At 36.9% G+C, this 20,866-nt stretch overlaps 1 protein-coding gene across 2 annotated transcripts in view; it reads right to left on the bottom strand.

Moving 5' to 3' along the window:
- LOC128857408 (F-BAR and double SH3 domains protein 2) overlaps positions 1-20,866 on the bottom strand; it is a 190,568-nt gene that overhangs the window by 74,898 nt on the left and 94,804 nt on the right. For both annotated transcript variants that reach the window (XM_054093162.1, XM_054093163.1), the window contains one exon: positions 10,867-11,016. In XM_054093162.1, coding sequence (XP_053949137.1) covers positions 10,867-11,016 — 150 coding nt within the window. The remainder of the gene's footprint in view (positions 1-10,866; positions 11,017-20,866) is intronic.

The following is a 20,866-nucleotide window of genomic DNA, read 5'->3' as shown; positions in this document are numbered from 1 at the left end:
TGGGCTCCGATACAAGGAATTTGGTCTCAGAGCCCATCCTAGCTAAAGATTCAGAGATCTCGTTACCCGTGATACCCACGTGTCCCACCCATGTTAGCATCAGGATATTATGTCTACCGACATATGTAGCTCAACCTGAATTTGCAGTACTCAACTACCCTTGAAGTGGTTGGAGGGCTGCCTAGTGGTATGAGCGCAGATCTGCCTCTCCATCTGTTTTCCACAACAAAGTTCATCGTTTCTTGAGCAGCATGCACCTCCGCTTGAAACACAGATGCGTGCATTCCAAGAGCAGAGTGTATTTTTAGCCCAATGGATTTCACGTAGACACCAGAGCCGGAAACGTGATCGATCCTTGTGCCATCCGTGAAAATGCGAGCTCAGTGTTTGCCGGGTTCATTTTCAGAGTTTGACCACAGTTGAGCCTCTAGCAGCACACCATACTGTATCTCTTGTAAACTAAGACTCTGTATGGCATGCAGTCAAGGGACATGGTGAGGATCGTTGGATCGAAGACCATGCCTACTTTGTTGCCCGATACTGGTCAAGGGCCATGCCCATTGTGTTTCAGCCTACAGATGGCCTTCAAAACCTTTCTTTGGCTGAAAATGGTGGTAGGCTGACCAGAGTCTGAAATAGTCGGAAAAGCTCCGGTGCACCAGATAACCACAATGCGTTGTAGTGTCGATAAGAGCCTCCTGACTGCCACGATAGAGTGTCTACTTATCCCAACCACTGAGGCACAGGTGATAATAGGTCTTATCATAGCGGTGCAGATCAATAGGATCTTGCTGGGAAAAAGGCCTCACGTTTTCCCAAAGATAACTTTGCACTGCCTGGTATACAAATAATAATATTAAAAAAAATGCCTATAATAAAATGAAAAGTTTATTCATTGCTTAATTGCGATTTGAGAATATATTTTTTTGCAACAAAGTAAAATAGCCTTAACGAAAGAACCATCATTCAGTTATATGCAATCGATGTGAAATATGAGGTTCGGTCGTTTTCTAGTCGACTATTAGCACATAAATAATAATAAAAATTCAAGTTAAATTAAAAATTAAAAAAAAATAAAATTAAAAAAAAAATAAAATTAACAAATTAAAAATTAAGAAAATAAAAATAGTTGATAAACTTACAGGGATCTCGAAGTGGTTTCCAAGACTGTATATATATGTACATATTTATATGTAGGTGGACATAACTTGCAATCGTGAAGTTGAACTTACCTGTAAGGAGAAAAATAAAAATAAATTAAAATGTTTATATATTAGAAAACAACAATGCAAGTTTGATTGTGAGTAAATAATTTTTATTATTTTGTTATTGTATTATTATTAGGTATCAATAATATTATATAATATTTTACTACGTTAAATAATTGAACTATTTTTTAGTGTTTATGGCTACCCTTCGACATAGAGTTGCATATTTGTTAGTTACCAGTTGTGGGAGCCACCAGACGCACAAGCTATAAAAAAGCTTCAAAAGCTTTTACACAAACTACGTTGGTTTGAAACTTCACTAAGCGCTTGCATGTGCTTTCGGCTGTGCATCCAGTTGTGAGTCTCCACTTTGCTATAATATTTTTAAACAGTTAACGCTATAAAGTAAGAACTTTTCACAGGGAGCCTCGATTATGAGCAGAGAAAGGCTTCGTTATGCAGTTAAAAGTGAGTAGTGGGTGGGATACAGGTACGCACACGCATGCATATCCATGCATACATACCTACGTATATATAGGTGGGGGTGCACTACCATTTCGAAATTAGTTACCCACACTCGTCACAGCTTTGTATGAAATTCTGGGAACTATGTATGAGTGTTTGGGGCGAATTATTGGCGGTTAGCTTATCTGCTTAGAATTTAGTTTTAATGTAGCTTGAAGACTGCAATACATTTTCAAGTGCATTCAATACTTTCGTAAATAATTATTAGGTTTATAAATGCAGCGCTAAGTAAGTTGTTAGTACATGACTTGAAAGTGCATATATGCATGTATGTATGTGTGTACATATTTGTAGGTGTTTACATGCATATATTTTAATTTTAATAGATGCCTTTACGACTCTTGCAATTAGCGAAAAGTAGAAACCAGTGAAACGACATTTATACATACACACATACAGACATACATAGGTAAATAGTTGCAAGGCGTGATTACTCATTAGAGATGCTCTGAGAAATATGCATGACAAATACGAAACAATTGTTGTTCGCGCGCATTTTAGCACTCGAAACGCCTTTTAGAATGTACAGTATACGGCCACCTTAGTGGGGAGACTAATTTTAGTTTGGGGGATTGCTGAGAAAGCAAAAGGAGTTAAAGGGCACTTTGAAGTTAAAGGGCACTTATTGTCTCGGCTAGTAATGCCTGCTATGTTAGTAAAATGACGGAGGCTTCTATCAAATACACTTTTACTGCAATTGCGAACATACATAAATGTTTTTCTGTTATATGGGGTGTTTTTTGAAGAGCTTGAGAACTGAAAATAATAATAATACAAAAATATACAAAAAGAAATATTGGTGGAATTAATTTTTATTTTTTGATATTTTAATCTGGCAGATAATTTCATGGCATTTATTTTTTTAATATAATATCCGCCATAAATCCGCCGTGGTCCCACATTCAGTCCCATTTTTAACTACTTTTCCCTATAAATCTGGATATATAGCGCAATGGTGGCTTAAATATTACAGTAAATCGACTGTTAAGCAGGCTGTATGGCAAGATGTGTCGTCTTGTGGAAATCAAAGGTCCTCGTTGTTTAGCTGATTAATTTTTGGAAATGAAAATTGAGTCAACATGGCACGATATCGCTCGCCATTCACCATAACGACAGGTTCTTCCTCATTTCGATAGAAATAAGAACAGATGATGCCGCCAGTGCTCTGTGGACTTCGCGATCAGGTTTATTGTTATTATTATTATTATCTTTTTTTTTTTTTGCAGAAGTAAATTTCCATCATTTGAAAGCGTTGCTTTTTTAAACGATTCATATTGGCTTGCCAAACCTTACTGCGCAGAAATGTTAACACAGCTTGCCATTATCAGCTAACAAATTATCGAAGTTATCAATATCGATAGCTCTCATGCAGCTTAAAAAACAAACCGATATAAAGGGTGGATAAGTTTCAAGGGCCGGTGTTGATTTTGATAAAATACATTTTTTTTTAGGAAATTATTGCCATTTCTCTTTATTGTGATAATATCGAAAGGACTCAATTACGTATGCAATAAAATCTCGGCCAAATGGCCGCCGCGGCCTCGGCGGCACACCTCCAAAGACCTCCGAATGCAAATAGTTCCTTATCTAAATATAAGGCAGCCATGAGATTTCTGTCAAACAAATATTTCAAAATTCCTAGCGCAACGGTCATTTGCAGTTATCGATCCCCATTATGATAAGTTGTATAGCAAACGCCCTTTCATTGAAATGCTTCGAAAATCTTAAAAGAAAAATTACAACCACACAGAAAAATTGCTAATGACGAGTGCATGATAAAATTTAAAGGAAGAAGCTGTTTGAAGCAGTATATGCCGAAAAATCAAACAAAGATGGGGTACAAGGTGTGGCAAAAATGCGCTTCGACTGGATACTGTTTAGATTTCGGGATACATTCAGAAAAAGTCGAAAACAGGGTGGAAACCAATTTAGGGGGTAATGTTGTCAGAAAATTCTGTGAGGGATTGGAAAATAAAAACCATAAGATGTACTTTGACAATTATTTTAGCAGCTACAAACTCGTAAACAAGTGATAAGGAATTGAAGCGCGGGGAATACGATTATAGAGTCAGTGACAATCAAATGGTTTCCTTTATGAAATGGAAAGATAAACCTTTAGGCGACATGTTTACCAAGATATGCTGGCACCTGCTTACATATATAAGTAATAATAATAAAGAAAAATGTCGCGTTCTTTCAGCAACTCGGCTTCGCCTACCTGAGCTTCTATAAAGAAGCACAAACCGGAAGTACCACCGGCAGCAATAAGGCTTGCTATGGGGCATCTCAAGGCGCTGCAGTGTGGGTAGCACGAAAAATATGCCTGTGCGTACTGTATGGAGCTGCAAAATATGCAAAGTAGCCCTTTGCTACCGGGAAGGAAAAAAGTGTTTTAATTATCACCATGAACATGTATAATACTAGTTTGAAATAAATAAAAAAAACTCCTAAATTGTGTATACTTATTCCACAGTGGTTACCTCAGCTAACCACTATAAAACTCACCCCCTGCTGATCTATTTAAAAAAAAAACAAATGCATCCAGGGCTTAACGTGGGAATATAGGCAAGATTATATTGAAATTTACGATTCTACCATCATTAACGAAAAACTGTGCCGGAAATAGTTAAATAAAAAATGGACACCAAAATAAATTCTTCATACTATTCCTAATACTTTGGTTAATATTAATCTTCTACTAAATTCCTCCGAATCCAATTAATTCCTTTAAATTTTTTAGGTACCCAAATTGAATTTAGAGGTATACCCTAATGGACATTGTACAGAATTTCATGTAGAATCCGAATCTGTATTTGTATCTGAATTATATTTACCCGGAAATAAATAAAGTTTTTGTTTATCGCACCACTACTCGTTAAAAAGATACTGGAGCATCGCGAAACGTCATGGAGGTGGTCATCAAAAGGCTGCAACGTCACGCGAAATGGTTCAAAAAGTGAAGAAGCGAATTGAGCGAAATCCCCGACGAAATGCAAATCAAATGGCGAAAACACTGAGAATATCTGACCATAGCATCCACCGCGTCCCCAAAAATCGTCCCAAAACCAAGCCTTACAATACCCACAGCCGCATGATCTCACAACAAAGCAGCAACAAGTCAGACATGAGCGAGCGAAGGAGTTGCCGAAAGCGGTCACTTTCCGAAAATTATGTTTTCTGACGAGAAAATTTTTCAAATTGAACCATTCGTAAACTCCCAAAACGATAGAGTTGATTTCACCGACCGTTCATACGAGAATTTGAGACATTGACACAGCTCGAGTGAACCAAGAATGGATAAAACGAAGACGCGAATCCGATGGCAAGGTCCGAACTAAAAGATTCACCAGCCTCGAGGCGCCGAAGAAAGCCATTGTCCGCGAGTGGAAAAAAAAGGCCTGCAAGTCACATTCGGGCAGATTGCGACTCGTTTCTAGACCGTTTCAAGGCCATAGTCAAGACATAAGGTGATCATATCGAGCAAAAGTAAATTGATTCTTAATTTTGTATTATTTTTACAAATTTTTTACTTTGAATTGAATAAAAGTAATTTTTCAAACTAAATGTTTAACCTTTTTACTTGGTTACACTTCGAGTGTCGTACCCTGTATATGCTTCAAGATTGAATAAGAACCCAAATAGTATATTTTATTCGCGCGAAAAGAAGAGCTTTGGCAATTAGCTTGGCTTAGTAGCTTAGAAGAGCTTTAATAATATGACTGGCAACTGTCTGGCAGCAGCAGCTGTTACAGCACGTGGCTTATTGAAATATATGTAAGCATTTTTGTTGCAACACAAAAACCTGTAATGATGCTACTACACATATACATACATACAGATATACATATGCGATTGCCACCTTGTTTAAGTCACGTTGAATGGCTTAACGGCAAGCCCTTTAGCAGATTTTACTAGCTTTGCGGTGTCTTTCCAATTCAATTTTAATGAATTTTAAAAAATTAAAGTAAAAAAGTAAAATTTACTAAACTAAGTTCAAGACTGTACAAAGATGTTACATAAAGGTTTATCTATGTAGGTATGCGCGCATGTATATAGATATATATGTAAATGCATACACATAAACTTAGATATTTGCTGTTAGTTGGAAAACAATGAGTTAAATTTTTGATTTTCTACTGCCTTCTTACGAAATTTCGTGTACTAACTCTATGCGCAACTAATTTTTTATAGGTTACCAGCGGTGTTTTTTTTTGGTACTCGTATAAGTATTTATACATCCCATGTACATACATACATACACACATACATACTCGTTTTCTGCAATAAAAGCTCTTAATTTTTCATAGCCAATGTGTGAAATTTGCCATACAATTATTTATTGCCGTACACTTATAAATTTGCATACATACATACACATAAACCAGACAACGAATGTATGTATGTATGTATGTGTGTGTGTGTGACTTGATCTGCTTACTTACATAGTTGTCCCGTGAAACTTTTTAGCGATTACTCTCAAATTTAGATCAAATGGGTATGCAACTGTAAATCGCTTCTTGGTTCAAAAGTATGTAGCCTAATCTTTCAGCTAATTACACTATGCAACAGAGTGAATAAATTCTAATCGAAAATCAGGTTAGCGCCGAATACAAAAATAATTTATATAAATTAAGTGGTTTGACAATCTCCAAAAGTAGGACAACGAAGGACAAACCACCTCACCGGTTTCAAAACACACAAAATGTGTCTCTATCGGTGGGATGCTAATAAAAAAAGTTCCTTATAAGATCAATCATCTTTTTGCACGGCCTGTTGTTACTTGATTAGCCTTTTAAGTTCTCCCGGCAGTATTCGGCCAACTTTGTGATCACTTGCGAAGGTCTGTTTGCCCTAATCACTTGTCTTTGCCGATGTCAAGTAGGTCCAGGAATCAAGCTGTTTCGGTGGAGTCGGTCCAAAGAGAAAAAGGTTTTCGAGTGCGTGCGCTTACGTTGGAGCGGCCATAATACTCGTAACACTGAAATTTATAAATAAATACTGGAACTTCACCGAACATCTACAGGGCCCGGCACTTGAAGTGTAACCAACTTCGACCGCTCGTGCAACTGATGCACGGGCATCAGTTGTCTGTTAGTTGGCTAAATGACAGTCCAGAGTATTGTTTACAAGCGCGCGGCAGCATTTTGCCGAGAGTGAACGCGAAAAAAGAAAATCAGTAATGGATTTGAAACATAATAGTGCGATTGCATTATATTTCGCTGGAAAATCACAACCAGCGATTCTTTGTGAGCTCGAGCACCTTAAATTAAATAAAGTTTTTGTTTATTGCACCATTACTCGTTACACTGATACTGGTAGCATCGCGAAACGTCATGGAGGCGGTGATCAAAAAACTGCAACGTCACGTGAAATGGTTCAAAAGTAAAGAAAGGACTTGAGCGAAATCTCCGACGAACTGAGAATCAAATGGCGAAAGAACTGAAAATATCTGACCATACTGAAAAATGATCTCAAATCAAGTCTTACAAGATCCAAAAGGCGCATGTTCATACGAGAATTTGAGTCATCGATTGGCCACCAGGAAGCAGTACCCGCCACAGGCCGCTGTAACCGTAGATGGGCGCTCCCCAATCGTTTTCATCAAGTCTGGCCTCAAGGTAAATGCGAAATATTATCGGAGAAGTATTCTGGAGGTTGCTTTGAAGCCGTGGGCAGACATAACATTTCGGTGGCAGACCATGGACGTTTCCACAGAACTCGGCACAGTCTCACAAGGCTCGAGTGAACCAAGAATGGCTAAAAAACAAAGTTCCGAACTTCATAACGTCAACACAATGGCTCTCAAGCTCACCTGACGCGAATCCGATCGATTATTCTGTGTGGGCCATTCTTGAGAGCAAGGTCCGAACTAAAAGATTAACCTCTCTCGAGGTGCTGAAAAAAGCCATTGCCAGCTAGTGGACAAAAAAATACCTGCAAGTCACATTCGGGAAGCGTGCGATTTGTTTCTGAACCGTCTCGAGGCGATAGTCAAGCCAAAAGGTGGTCATATCGAGCAAAAGTAAATTGATTCTTAAATTTGCATTATTTTCACACATTTTTTACTTTGAATTAAATAAAAGTAATTTTCCAAACTAAATTTATAACCTTTTTAATTGGTTACACTTCGAGTGCGGATGACATTAACTTATTATCAGTAAAGCACTCTGACGAGCAAGCAAAACTCAACGCTCTGTGTGTCGAGTCGGGTAACGAAAATTTACAACAATTTTATGCTTCATGGTAAAGGAATTAAACAAGTCGAAGATTCTATCTACCTGGGCAGTGTAATATGAGAATAGTCCGGGAAAGGATATACTGGCCAGTATAAACGACGCAACTTTCACATATGCTGGTTCCCATCACAAACAAAATAAGACAAACTTCCACACAAAACTAAGACTATTTAAATCAAATCTCATCTCAGCACTGCTCCATAGATGCGGACCTGGCTTGTAACTAAACATCTAACCGGAAAAATTCAAAGTTTTGTAAACAGATGTCTCCGGAGAAAATAGTCGTTCTATTCTTCTAACTCAACGCGCATATCGAAAAAAGTATCGCGGCAAACAGGCACCGTCTGGAAATACTATTCGTCGTTTGGTGTCGAATTTTTTTGAGCACGGCACAGTACGAGATCGTCAACATGCCGCTCATAAACGACCAACACGTTCCGACGAACTTCTTGAAGCAGTGAGGGAGAGCGTTGTCCAGGAGCCAACGGTGTCGTATCGTCGTCGCGCTCAGCATGTTGGCGCCGCATTGTGCATTTTAAAGGATGATTTACATTTGTTTCCGTATAAAATGCAATTGACACAAAGAATATTGCCGACAGACTAGGGCCAAACAATCGCTCGAATGGTTGATACTGAACGCAAATTTTAATAGCTGATGAGGCACATTTTAACCTCTCTGGTAGCGTGAATAACCAAAATTGCTGCATTTGGGGAACTGAGAATCCACACGAGATCCATGAAACGCCACTGTATGACCGGAAAGTAGCTACTTGGGCCGGCATTTGCGCCAAAACCATCATTGGGCCATATTTTTACCGAAAAAACGAAACGGTCGATGGAAACCGATATCGATGGATGTTAACTCATAATGTCTGCCCGCAAATGCGTGCGAAAGGCTTAGACGGTTACTGGTTTCAACAAAACGTAGCGCCATGCCACACTGCGAATGCAATAATTGAATTTCTGCAACGAAAATTATCTGGACGTCTAGTGTCAAAACTAGACGACATCGACTGGCTCCCTAGATCACCAGACTTAACCCCTCCCCCCCGGACTTCTTTTTGTGGGGTTATCTGAAAAGTAAGGTTTATGCCAATAATCCGCAGACTATTGACTAACTTAAGGCAAACATTCGTGCCGAAATCGACGCTATAAAACCCAAAATGGTTGACAAGGTGATGACAAGCGCAGAAAAAAGATCGCAGTTTGTGATTGCTAATAAAGGTGGCCACTTGATTGATATTGCATTAAAAAAACAGTTTTAATAAATTGTAAATAAGCAAACCAAATAAAAATACCACCTCACTTATACAAATCAGTTTTTTTTTCACAGTTATTAAATGTTTTCATACCGACATAAAAGATGGCGCACCCTGTATGACATCGCAATCGGGATCTTGGATCTATGCACATGAGTCGGGAACAGCACAGGAATCGGCAGAATGGATATGCCAATACCAGCTTAATCAAAGCAAATGGTTGCCTGTTTTTCGGAAAAGCTGGTCATGTCGCAAATGTACCAGTAGAGAAACTTAAAATAGTCAACTTTGAGTGGTACACGATCATTTCTTTCCCAAAACTTTTTCAAAAATTAGAGAAAACCAACCGCCGAAAACCAATCATCGTGCGCCAAGACAATGCGAGCTCTCACATATCGGGTTACACAAATGAATTTTTGAGCACTCTAAAGTTCGAATTAAGGGGTCATCCGCCCAACAACTCTGATTTGCCACTTAGTGATTGCTTTTGGTTTGTACAGCTCGCTTTGGAGGTATCTACTTCTGAGTGGCAAAAGTGCTTTGAAAATTGGTTCAAGCAAATGTAACAGAATATAGACTTCTAAGGAGAATATTTTGAAAAATAATAAAGTCATTTTTATTAATATTTTACTGTGTTTTCATTATTGGGTGCAAAATATTCTATAAAAAGCAACAGTCGTAAATAAGCTATATTAAAATTTTTGAGCATACAACAAAATCCAAAAAAATCGAATCCACATTGTTGCAGGCTACCTAGCAATTAAATAAAGACTTAAGGGGGTTTGAAGTTTTGGGAGCGCCCGAGTGCCCTTTCTTAAATGTTGAATAACTCGAAAAGTATTTGTCGGATTTACTTGAAATTTTCACACAATATTTTTAAGATATTATACTTAAAGAAAAGGCAAAAACCAAAAATCCAGTTTTTTGAAAATTCTGACTACCCCTAACCCCTTAAATCATAGATATATTTTAAACAGACTAAATATTTTTATGAAATGAGTTGATTTGAGTAAATAATGAAATTTTAATTGACACATCGAATTTTGTCTGACATTTTCCCCAGTTATAAGCCAATTCGAACCAAGTTTTCTCCAGGTGTAACTAATCATCCAGTGGTTATGAGTGAGTAGGGAGATGTGGATATTATTTGAACGCGTTGATGAAATGGAGTTACATATTTATTGAGTATTTCGAATATCAAAGAAGTCAGTGAATTTAGTAAAATATTTATTAGAAACAACTGCTGAAAAATTATTTCATGTATACGCAGCCAAATACGATTTTATTAGAATGGCAAAATTATTTTGTGCAGAGCCAATATTTCGGAGTGGGTGATTACTATTGTTACATAATATTTTTCACGATTATTAGATATTTATTTCCGAGGGTGTGGCAATATATAGTAAGTACATACATACAGATTTAATAACACAAAGAGGAAATTAGGTATGCATGCGTTTTACACAGTTATGAGATGAACTTCGTTGAAGGAATTTTTTTTTCTAATTTAATTTAGTTTAGTGATGGCCTGGGTGGCTGTTGGTGGTAATGCGTTATGCAGGTGGCAGGTGAGGGGTGGCAGTGAAATTCGAATCGACATCCATATGTAAGTAGATTTGTAACGCATCGGTCGCTTACCTTTTCATCGCCATTACTGACATTATTTGCCTCACCGCCATTTTGATTTGCTGTTGACAATTCAACCGACGATTTGGATTTCGATTTGGAGCGTCGTGACGAACGACAACGTAAACTCTTCAATACAGATTTCGAACGAGAATGTGTGAGCTTTCAAAAGATATATAGAAATAGATTTATATATATATATACAAAAGTATTGAAATATTGAAAAAGTTTTGGTTAAGCAAAAAAAACAAAAATTGTGTTAGGAAAACGAACGAATGAAAAAACATAAAAAAACAAAAGTAAGAAAGTAATAAAGGATGAAAGTAACTAGAAAGCTGCGCTGTTGATAGTTTAGAAAATTTAGACATAATATTTATTATTTACCATTTTTCTTTTAAATTTTTTTTTTGTAATAATTCATATATTGCATAGAAATATTTATCGTAAAAAAAGTTACTGGAAGACACTTTTAGGTGCCAGCGACCAGAGAATGATTCTAGGTGGGCCATATAGGACCTACTAATGTTAAGCACAAATAACTTTTTTATTTTTTGAGATATTAATTTTTCTCTTTTTGTAGGTTATAATTGAATTGTTGGAAATTTATTATGGAAGGAGCTTCTTACAGAACATTGATTGAAAACTTTTTGCGGCCAATGGCGGAGCAGTATCCTAATTTGTGGTTTCAACAAGATAGAGCAACTGCGCATACTGCTAGGCAGTAGTCTGTAGTCTTATTTGGCCCACCCTGTAGTAAAAGTACAATATATAAATTTTTCGACTTAAGAGGTTACATGCGTCCGAATTTTCAAAAAATCGATTTTTTTTTTTCGAACTAATATATTATTCTTTATATTTAGTTTTAGCCATATTTCTGTGGAAGTCGATTGTAAAGTTTCCCCATAGATACAAAATCATGGTAGAAAAAGTGACTTCCCGACGAGAATTTGATGCGCGCAGGTAGCCGACCTTCGTTTGAGGCAGCTGGCCGTTACTTTCAGTAATCAGTAAAAAAATATTTTTACTGCAATTTTTTTTCAGTAATCAGTAAAAAAATATTTTTACTGAAATTTTTTTCAGTAATCAGTAAAAAAATATTTTTACTGCAATTTTTTTTCAGTAATCAGTAAAAAAATATTTTTACTGCAATTTTTTTCAATAATCAGTAAAAGTGTACTGGTAATGCAAATTTTTTTCAGTAATCAGTAAAAGTTTACTGGTAATGAAAATTAAATTGCAATATCAGTAAAATATTATATTTACTGCATTCTTACTGTTACTGCAAAGTGCCCACCTATGATGATAACTCATACAGTTGCTAATATTTTTTGATGCGGTTTTTTCTAAATATTCGAAAGTGTTTTTTTCTATATATTTGATTTCTGATATTTTTATTAAAAAAAATTTATAAACATAATTAAAGTGTGACATTTATGACGTAAAACGCAAACTTTTTTTCAAATGCAGTAAATTGCAAAATTTACCACCAACTGGTACAGCTTCGAACACTTTCAGAGCCGGAGCGTTTGTATCCATTCGGACGACATGACCCAGCCAACGTAGCCGCTGGGCTATGTCTATGTCGTCGTAAAGCTCATACAGCTCATCGTTCCATCGCCTGCGATATTCGCCGTTGCCAACGTGCATAGGTCCAAAAATCTTACGCAGAATCTTTCTCTCAAACCCTCCAAGCGTCGCAGGATTAACAGCGTCAGCACCGAGTACATCTGCATACTCATATGTAGAGATGGTTAATTTATCGTGCGCAGTTGACCGCTCTCGCATAGTAGCATTACACTTTGCAGTCGCTTCTGCCAGCGCAGCAGCGTATAAGTGATCCGATACAATTACATCAACAGAATGAGAGTCGTTAGCGACAGCAACAGGACGATGTGTAGGCAAGTTAACTGCCGTCGAACCAGCAGTCATTGGTAACAGAGGCTCTTGTTTCTTAGATTTGGTTTGCGGATATTTGGTTTAAGCATTTTTGGTTTATGCATTTTTGGTTTAAGCCTTTTTGATTTTCTTTGCTTGACACTAACAAGTAAGAACACAATCTCGAAGGTCTTTCGCCTCAACGCTAAGTTGTTTAAGGGCAGAGGAGACATCATCCATTTGATGTTTTCGCATTTCTTTAATGCCTGACAAGTTCCATTATTTTGAAAGAAGACAGTTACTTTAATTAAAAAATTATTCAAAAACAAAATTGGATGAATAATTTTGCGTCACCTTGTAAATATTTATAACTTAAGGGGTCAGAGGCCCGAAAAAATGATGATTTTCAATAATTTTGTTTTTGCTAGTCAATTGCTTTATTTTACAAAATTAAAAAATTAAAAACAGCAGTAATACATCATGTTTCGACTTCACTTTAGCAAAATTAAAAAAATTAAAAAATATATTTGTAAAAGTTATCGCTGCTTGTGTGGAGCCCATTTCTTCAGAAGATTAACTTACCACGAACTAAGAGAGCAGCTCCATATAGGAATTGGGTATCCACCCATCCGCAGAATGGCGGCATTGGTGGCAACCCAAGTACTATGTGGAGAGTACCGTACCGACAACCTGGCAGGAGGTATGAAATTCATTTTCTACAATGTGGAGGGGAACTATGGATCTCTCTGCACGAGGTAACCCACTTTCGGGAAATCCGCCCGTCGAGCAATCGACAGCTCGGACATCGAATGTGCAGGCCCGAACCCCACACCTCTCTATGACCGGAATTGACACCCAGGGTTCCGGAGGAAGCGCACTACTAGTGGTGAAACATGGCACATTGGCTATGCCAATGGAGAGCCGAGTGAGTGTGAGCGATACACCGTCGTCGAAATGATCCGAAGCAACTGAACAAGTTGTGGAGGATGTGGCGATGGCGGAAAATCTCTCAGTAGACTCAGATGGATCTCTGGTACCGAGTAAGTCTTTGATAACGGTCAAACCTGGTGCAAATCAGGTAAGTACCGGTAAAAAGACTGAAGCTATTGGAGATTCGAACGCAGGTGTTGGTCTATCCGCAAGGCAGATCGAACGAAGAAGACAGAAGGCGAAGAACGCCGAAGCATTAGCCAAGGTAAGTACTCAAGCTCCGTCAACTTCGAGACCTGTAATGGAAACGGAAAAGCGTGGCAGAACAGAGGATTCCTCTGTAACGCTGCACTCTTCCGGAAACGAAACGGTGTTTGTGCCAACGACAGGGAAGAGGAAAAAGGCAAAGAAGAGGAAAGTCGAGAGACGGTAGACAAACCTTTACCCGACAAGGCAAAGGCTAAAGGACCTCAAATGTCGAATGACACTCTTCCGTCAACGTCTGGCGAATCCTTCGCAAGAATGGCAGCAAAGGCAATGACGGTAGAGATACATACCGACAAACAAGACGGTCTTCTGTCCAAAAGGCAACAAGACTATCTTGACAGCTATCTTTGGAAAGCTATCAGTGAGTCGAAAGACGCGCCGACTCTCGAGGGTAAAAGCGTGGTGGATGGCATTGAGCCCGAGCGCCCTTTGTTAATTGTTAAATAACTCGAAAATTATTTGCCGAATTCACTTGAAATTTTCACACAATTATCAAGATACTTATACTTTAAGGAAATGCAAAAAAAATCCAATTTTTTGAAAACTCTGACTACCCCTAACCCCTTAATTATTAGAATGCAATTTTCGGATAATTGACGATAATATTCAAAATACTCGGATCAATTGATAGGGAATCGTTCTTACGTGGCCTAGATAGAAGCGAAGTTGGCGCGAAAAAGTATACATTTATTGAAAAATGTTTTTTTTTCTTTTTTTAATTTTATGATAATTAGTATATAGTGACAATATAATCGCAGTATTGTAAATATCAAAAATCTATTGCCAACTAAAATAATATAGAATATTAATTTCCAGCTCCAATTTTTAAAAAGCTTTTCCACATAGACTCATAAGATAAAAAAAACTTGGATAACAAAAAATAATGCAGAAAAAGCTGTAATTTTTTTATGACCGCAACTGTACAAAATAATTATTATAAAAGTTTGAGGTCACTGCATTTCCGTTTGCATACATACAATTCGAATTTTTCCCTTTTCAACTTTCCAACTGCCTTGTCTTTGACTTCCAGCCGCCATAGTGATTGGCTGAAAAATGTTTAACACGCGGTATACATTTTTTATTTATATGCATAATTATTGTTTTTTTATTTATTAATACGAGTATTGTTGCTTGTGGAAAAACCAGCAATGCCATTTTTGTTTTCCACTTTTTGTCTCAACAACAACAGCACATAAGTAAATGTGGCAAGTTGGTTTGCCAAGTCTTCAAATCGCTTGAAGAGTTCAATGAATAAATTTCCGACATGCTTTATTAGGCGTGTGAGTGACTAACTACAATGCCAACTGAAGATAGGTTCGTATAATTACATATCTACATGTGCTTAGTATGTGCATATGCGTGTATGTAAGTCTGTAAGTAAATGCATGTAGCTTCATTTGTGGCAGTGCTTTGTGTTTGCTTAATGGAATGACACTTCCTTTTTATAATTTTTTTTTTGTAATCTTTTGTTGTTTTTTCTTGTTTTCTCGTGTTATTTTTTCATGCCTTTAGCGAGCACACGCGCTTGGCAAGTCGCCTGCTGCAGGTGGCAAATATTTATGGCTGTTGTGGAGCATTAAAGCTTTAAAGGGCATTTAACTGTCGTTAATGTTGGTAATGTTGGCGGTAAATGTTAAATGCAAAAATAACAAACAATTTCTTGTTTTTCATAGTTTGCCTTTTTATTGTCTCGCAGTGCATTAATTTTTTTTTCTACAATTAATTTGAGGCTCACTTTCTTAACATCAAATGGATTTCGGTAACTCTTACGCTCTGACAATAGGAATGCATTTTATGTTCGTACATTCGTACATTCATGGAGATGTTAGATATGAAATACATTTTCATTTACATACATTATAGTTGGTAACATTTTTCTGCTCGCTTGCGTTTGTGTTATGCTCTGAATAACATTTCATACAGTGTTTTAGCATTTTTCTCAAAGTACGGACAGAAAATATTCACCAATTTTTTCCACATTCAATATGTGAGTTTTTTGAGGAAAGAAAATATGAAAAATAACATATTTATAGATACGAAAAATATGAAAATTTTCCTACTATGTTTCTCATGCTAGTTGCGGAAAAAACAAAAAAAAATTTGCATGTGAATCTTCATTAATGATTTTCATTTGTTTGTTTTACGCTGTAGTAAGTCAAGCGAAAAGAGTTCGTTCAACCCCAGCTAGTTGAACGCAGGTATTGCAAATGAACCGGAAATTAGGCAATTATGAGGCACACAGCTTTGGAGTTGCTGGCGAGAATTAAAAGTAGCTCATGGTGGCTGTAAAATTTAGCTTATAAAATTTCGTTAATAAATAACCACTGAAGTAAAGGTCAAGTGTATTCTATGTTTTAAGGTTGGTAAGGTAACAATATTTTTTTGGTTAAGTTTCAAGGGCCGGTGTTGATTTTGAATGAAATACAATTTTTTTAAGAGATTATTCTCATTTCTCTTTATTATGATAATATTGGTATAGCTCAATTACATATGGAACAAAATATCGGCCAAATGACCACCGCGGCCTCGGCGGCACACCTCCATCCGATGGTCCAAATTTTCGATGACGCTGAGGCATAATTGAGGTTCTATGCCGCAAATATGCCGAATTATCTCATCCTTTAGCTCTTGAATTGTTGCTGGCTTATCGACGTACACCTTTTCTTTCAAATAAACCCAAAGAAAGAAGTCCAACGGTGTCAAATCACATGATTTTGGCGGCCAATTGACATCGCCGCGACGTGAAACTATTCGGCCATCAAATTTTTCGGGCAAAAGAGCCATTGTTTCGTTAGCTGTGTGACAAGTGGCACCGTCCTGTTGAAACCACATATCGTCCACATCCATATCTTCCAATTCGGGCCATAAAAATTTCGTTATCATCTCACGATAGCGAACACTATGCATTATATGTATTTGCGATATGCATTTTGATTTGAACGCCCGTTTTCATAATAAGCCTGAATAACTTAAACGCGTTGCTCGATTGTGTAACTTTCCAGAATTCAAATTGAGTTAGTCTGGATTTTAAAAATGTCAAATGAAATGCACACAAAAACTTGACGTTTAGGTGTGGTTCACATTCAACATCGGGCCTTGAAATTTAACCACACTTTATAATTATAACATAAAAAAATCTCTTTTTATGAATTTAGTAAAATTAGTTAAAATCTTATACAAGAGGAACTACTAGATAGTTCAACAAGTTTTGCTGTTCGATAAGAAATACACAATTTTTGTGCTTCGAAATATATTTTATTATTCAGTATAGCCTCCCAGAACATGAATACACCTGTTTCAACGAGATTCCAATTTCGAAGAATTCCATCCCTGACGTGAGAATTTGGAAGAACTGCAAAATACAATTCCACAGCTGTTATGACCTCATAATTCGATGAAAAACGCTTTCCATGCTTGAATTTTTTTAGTCTGGAAACATATGGAAGTCGTTAGGGACCAAATCTGGCGAATACGGCGGATGATCAAAAAATTCGAACTTTAATTCATGGAATTTAGTCATTTTCAAAATGCTATTGCCGTGATGAAAAAATAATTTTGTTCTTTTGCAAACTGGGTATCTGTTCACGATTTTTTTTCTCCAACTGATCTGAAAGGTTACAATAATATTAAGAAATTTTTGTTTTACCAGTTTCGCATACCAAAAAACCGATGCTAACACCTTCTTAACCGATTTCTGTACACGAACTCGTTTCAGGCTGAAGACTCAGTTTCACACCACTCTTTAGCCTCGTGTTTTGATTTAGGATGATGGTGTTAGACCCAAGTCCCATCCATAGTAATGAATCGACTCACAAAATCTACTTTATCCCTTCGGAAATGCTCAAAATATATCTGCGAAACTCGCATTCCAATGTGTTTCTGTTCCACTGTTAGCGAACGTGGCCCCCATTGCGTACACAGATTTTCGTACGAAGGCAATAGGCCATTCCCCTCTCCGCGAAGCAATACCTAACAGTAGCTCCACGAACAAAGGGAAACGAAGTAGGGTTGGGTTTTTAGTGCGTTGAGCCGAAAGGCAAGTCCCATACCTCGGATTTCAGTCCTTTCTCTCTCCACCTTTCCTACAAAACAACATAAAAAAAAAAAAAAAAAAAAAAAAACTCATCCAATCAATTGCTCTTCAGACAGCAACAAAGTAGTATGAGTTTTTCTCAGTTTTTCCCCAGTTAGCTACTCAGATTATTCCTTCGAAATCGCGAGAGCTAATTAACGGTATGCTGTTGGCCTCACCTTTGAACTCCTCATTCTCATCATGCTCTCAAATGCATAAGTGAAGTACGATCAAAATTATTTGAGGCACCAAAACAAACGAAGGGGAAATATTTTACTTAGCTTCCTAAGCTTCAACTCTATCGAAACAAAAACAGACCGATTTAGTAGAATTTTGCTACAGTCATTAAGGCTGAAAAGTATGTACCTATGTACATACATACATATATCTATGTGTCATACACATACTTATAAATACCGCAGTTAGTAATGACAATAATAAATTAACAACAATAAAAACCACACATCAAGTACAAATCAAATAAAAACCACTTGAATGAAAAATTAGAGCAGCAGAAGCCCAATCGATAATAATAGTACTAACAAGGCAATACGAAAAATAACAAATGATTATAAAGAAATGTACATAACTATGGGTGAACAGATATTGAAAGAAAGAAAGATATATGTGGCATACCAGAAGCCATGAGCATTAACAATTGAAGTGTTTCAATTGGAATTGATTAAACTCAAGTACAGTGCGCACTATTTAGGTAGACACCCAAACGGAATAGGTGCAAGCATTAAGATATGTGTAGAGGCGCATGTGCCCATACATAAGTATGCGACTGTGCAAGTGACTTTAAGAATCAATAAGAATACTTAACTATAAATAGTTATAAAAAAGACTGAAGTGTATTTCATTTACTATTAACTCGCGGTATTTTTTTCGCCTTTTGAGGGATGTAGGAATGTTTTTTCTCAATTTTGGTGCATTTGTCTATCTGCTCGCCTGTTCCATAAGCCACCGAATGAATAGGCAGAAAATTGGCATGACCCAGCAAACTTCAATTATAGGTTTAATATTAATTCGATATCTCAAGTCTGTGAGAGATGACTTTATTTAAGTAAAGTTGCAAATTCAGAGTACAGTGAAAGGGAAAGTATGGAAAAAAAGGTGTTTTAAAGAGAGCTTTTAAGTATTTCTAAAGGTAATTTTTTTAATAAACTCAAATTAATGCTATTCTACGCCATTTTTCTACTCACAACTTTTGCAACAAACGATTGTTTACTTGAGATGGTTCAAAGGTGGATCAAAGGAATTATTGTAGATGGTTTTGTTATAGCTCGCCTCAATTGACAGCGCATTAACAATTTGACCAGTTCTGGCTGCTTTTCTTTACCTCTTTTGGCTGTTCATTATTCTTTAGAAAAGTATAACTCATCGTTACTAGCCTAAGAAGTTCACTCCCTCTCTATCAGTTCAAACTAACAAATCCACAGAGCACTAAGAAATAATTTCAACGGGCTATGCAAATTATCCGAACTAGAGCGCCAGCAATAACAAGAAATAATACAGTGAAATGTTTGTACGTTAATATTACATAAGCTCGGCGGCAGAATCTATGGCACCTACTTCGGCCGCACTCGCAGTCAGAGAAAGAACTAGCGGCAACTCTCTCTTAATGCATATGAATTTGTATGTATGTATGTAAATATCTGAAACAGAGACTCAAGTTAGAGTAGTCAAAGAGAAAATCGCGCTTGTCACACATCAGGCTATTACAAAAACGAAGTGAAAACTTCTGACAGCATCAGTTAGAGGAGAAATCTCTCAATCGGCTTCTAAATACTTTGATTGATTTATTTTATTTATTTGATTGATTTATTTTATTTATTTAATATTATTCATTTTTAAATTTCCCTTTCATATTCGTAGTGAAGCCACTGACTACGTTACGAAGGCCTACGAGTACCTGCAATAAAAATTACTTAATCTATGAATTAATCAACGGCAGAGATAACAAGCAGAACAGCAGGTGAGTAGGAGTGTCGGTTAACTGCAGGCAGTGCAGAATTGTGTTGGATGACAATATTTCAAGAACTCACTACAGCTGAGTGCCTTTGTTTGATTTACGTCAATCTATTAAGTACGTATCCCTGTACAGTTGTTTATAACGGAAATTAAAGCCGCAAATATTTGACTTTTTAAATTGTACTAATTAAGACATTTATATTTACAAGTTGATAATCGATTATTTGTACAAATGTTATGACTCATGTCTTTTATGGCATATCTACATTCAAATTAGAACGTACAGCCGCGCTGAAAATACTAGTACTGAGAGTTTTTTCACCAGTTTTGACAATACAAATTACAAATTTTGTGCATCAACGGTTAAAAAACCGATTGTTTTCGCTTTAATCGATTATTGATATATTTGCGAATATTCACACAAATTACAGAGTCTCAAGTTCTCAAAATTTGCGTAGATACAAACTCAAAAGCAAACGAGCCTCCGATAGCTGTGATTCTTACCGAAAATTTGAAGCTCATTCTGTCGACATTTCATTGTAATTTTTTGTTATGGTGGTTATGTCTAGTTAGCAGCAGTCCTTGGAAGAACACACACCAAGTTTCAGCCAGTTTTTTCTTTGTGTTTGGCATTCGTTTGAATCGTGGACGTCGCGCTAGCTCACGCATCAACAGTTTTGGTCGTAAATTTAATGGAAATACGGTTCCAACTCATTGCACATCCTCCCTATTATCCAGGGTTGGCCAGCTTTTGTTGGCCAGAGAGATTTTCCGTTGGATTTCAAAGCTCACCTTGTTAATGCTGGTTCCTAAATAAACGAAGTCTTTTACAACCTCGAAATTATAACTGTCAACAGTGACGTGGGTGCCGATACGCGAGCGCGCCGACTGTTT

This window comes from Anastrepha ludens, chromosome 3, assembly GCF_028408465.1.
Source record: "Anastrepha ludens isolate Willacy chromosome 3, idAnaLude1.1, whole genome shotgun sequence".
NCBI lineage: Eukaryota > Metazoa > Arthropoda > Insecta > Diptera > Tephritidae > Anastrepha > Anastrepha ludens.
This window is presented reverse-complemented; position numbering and strand designations above follow the sequence as displayed.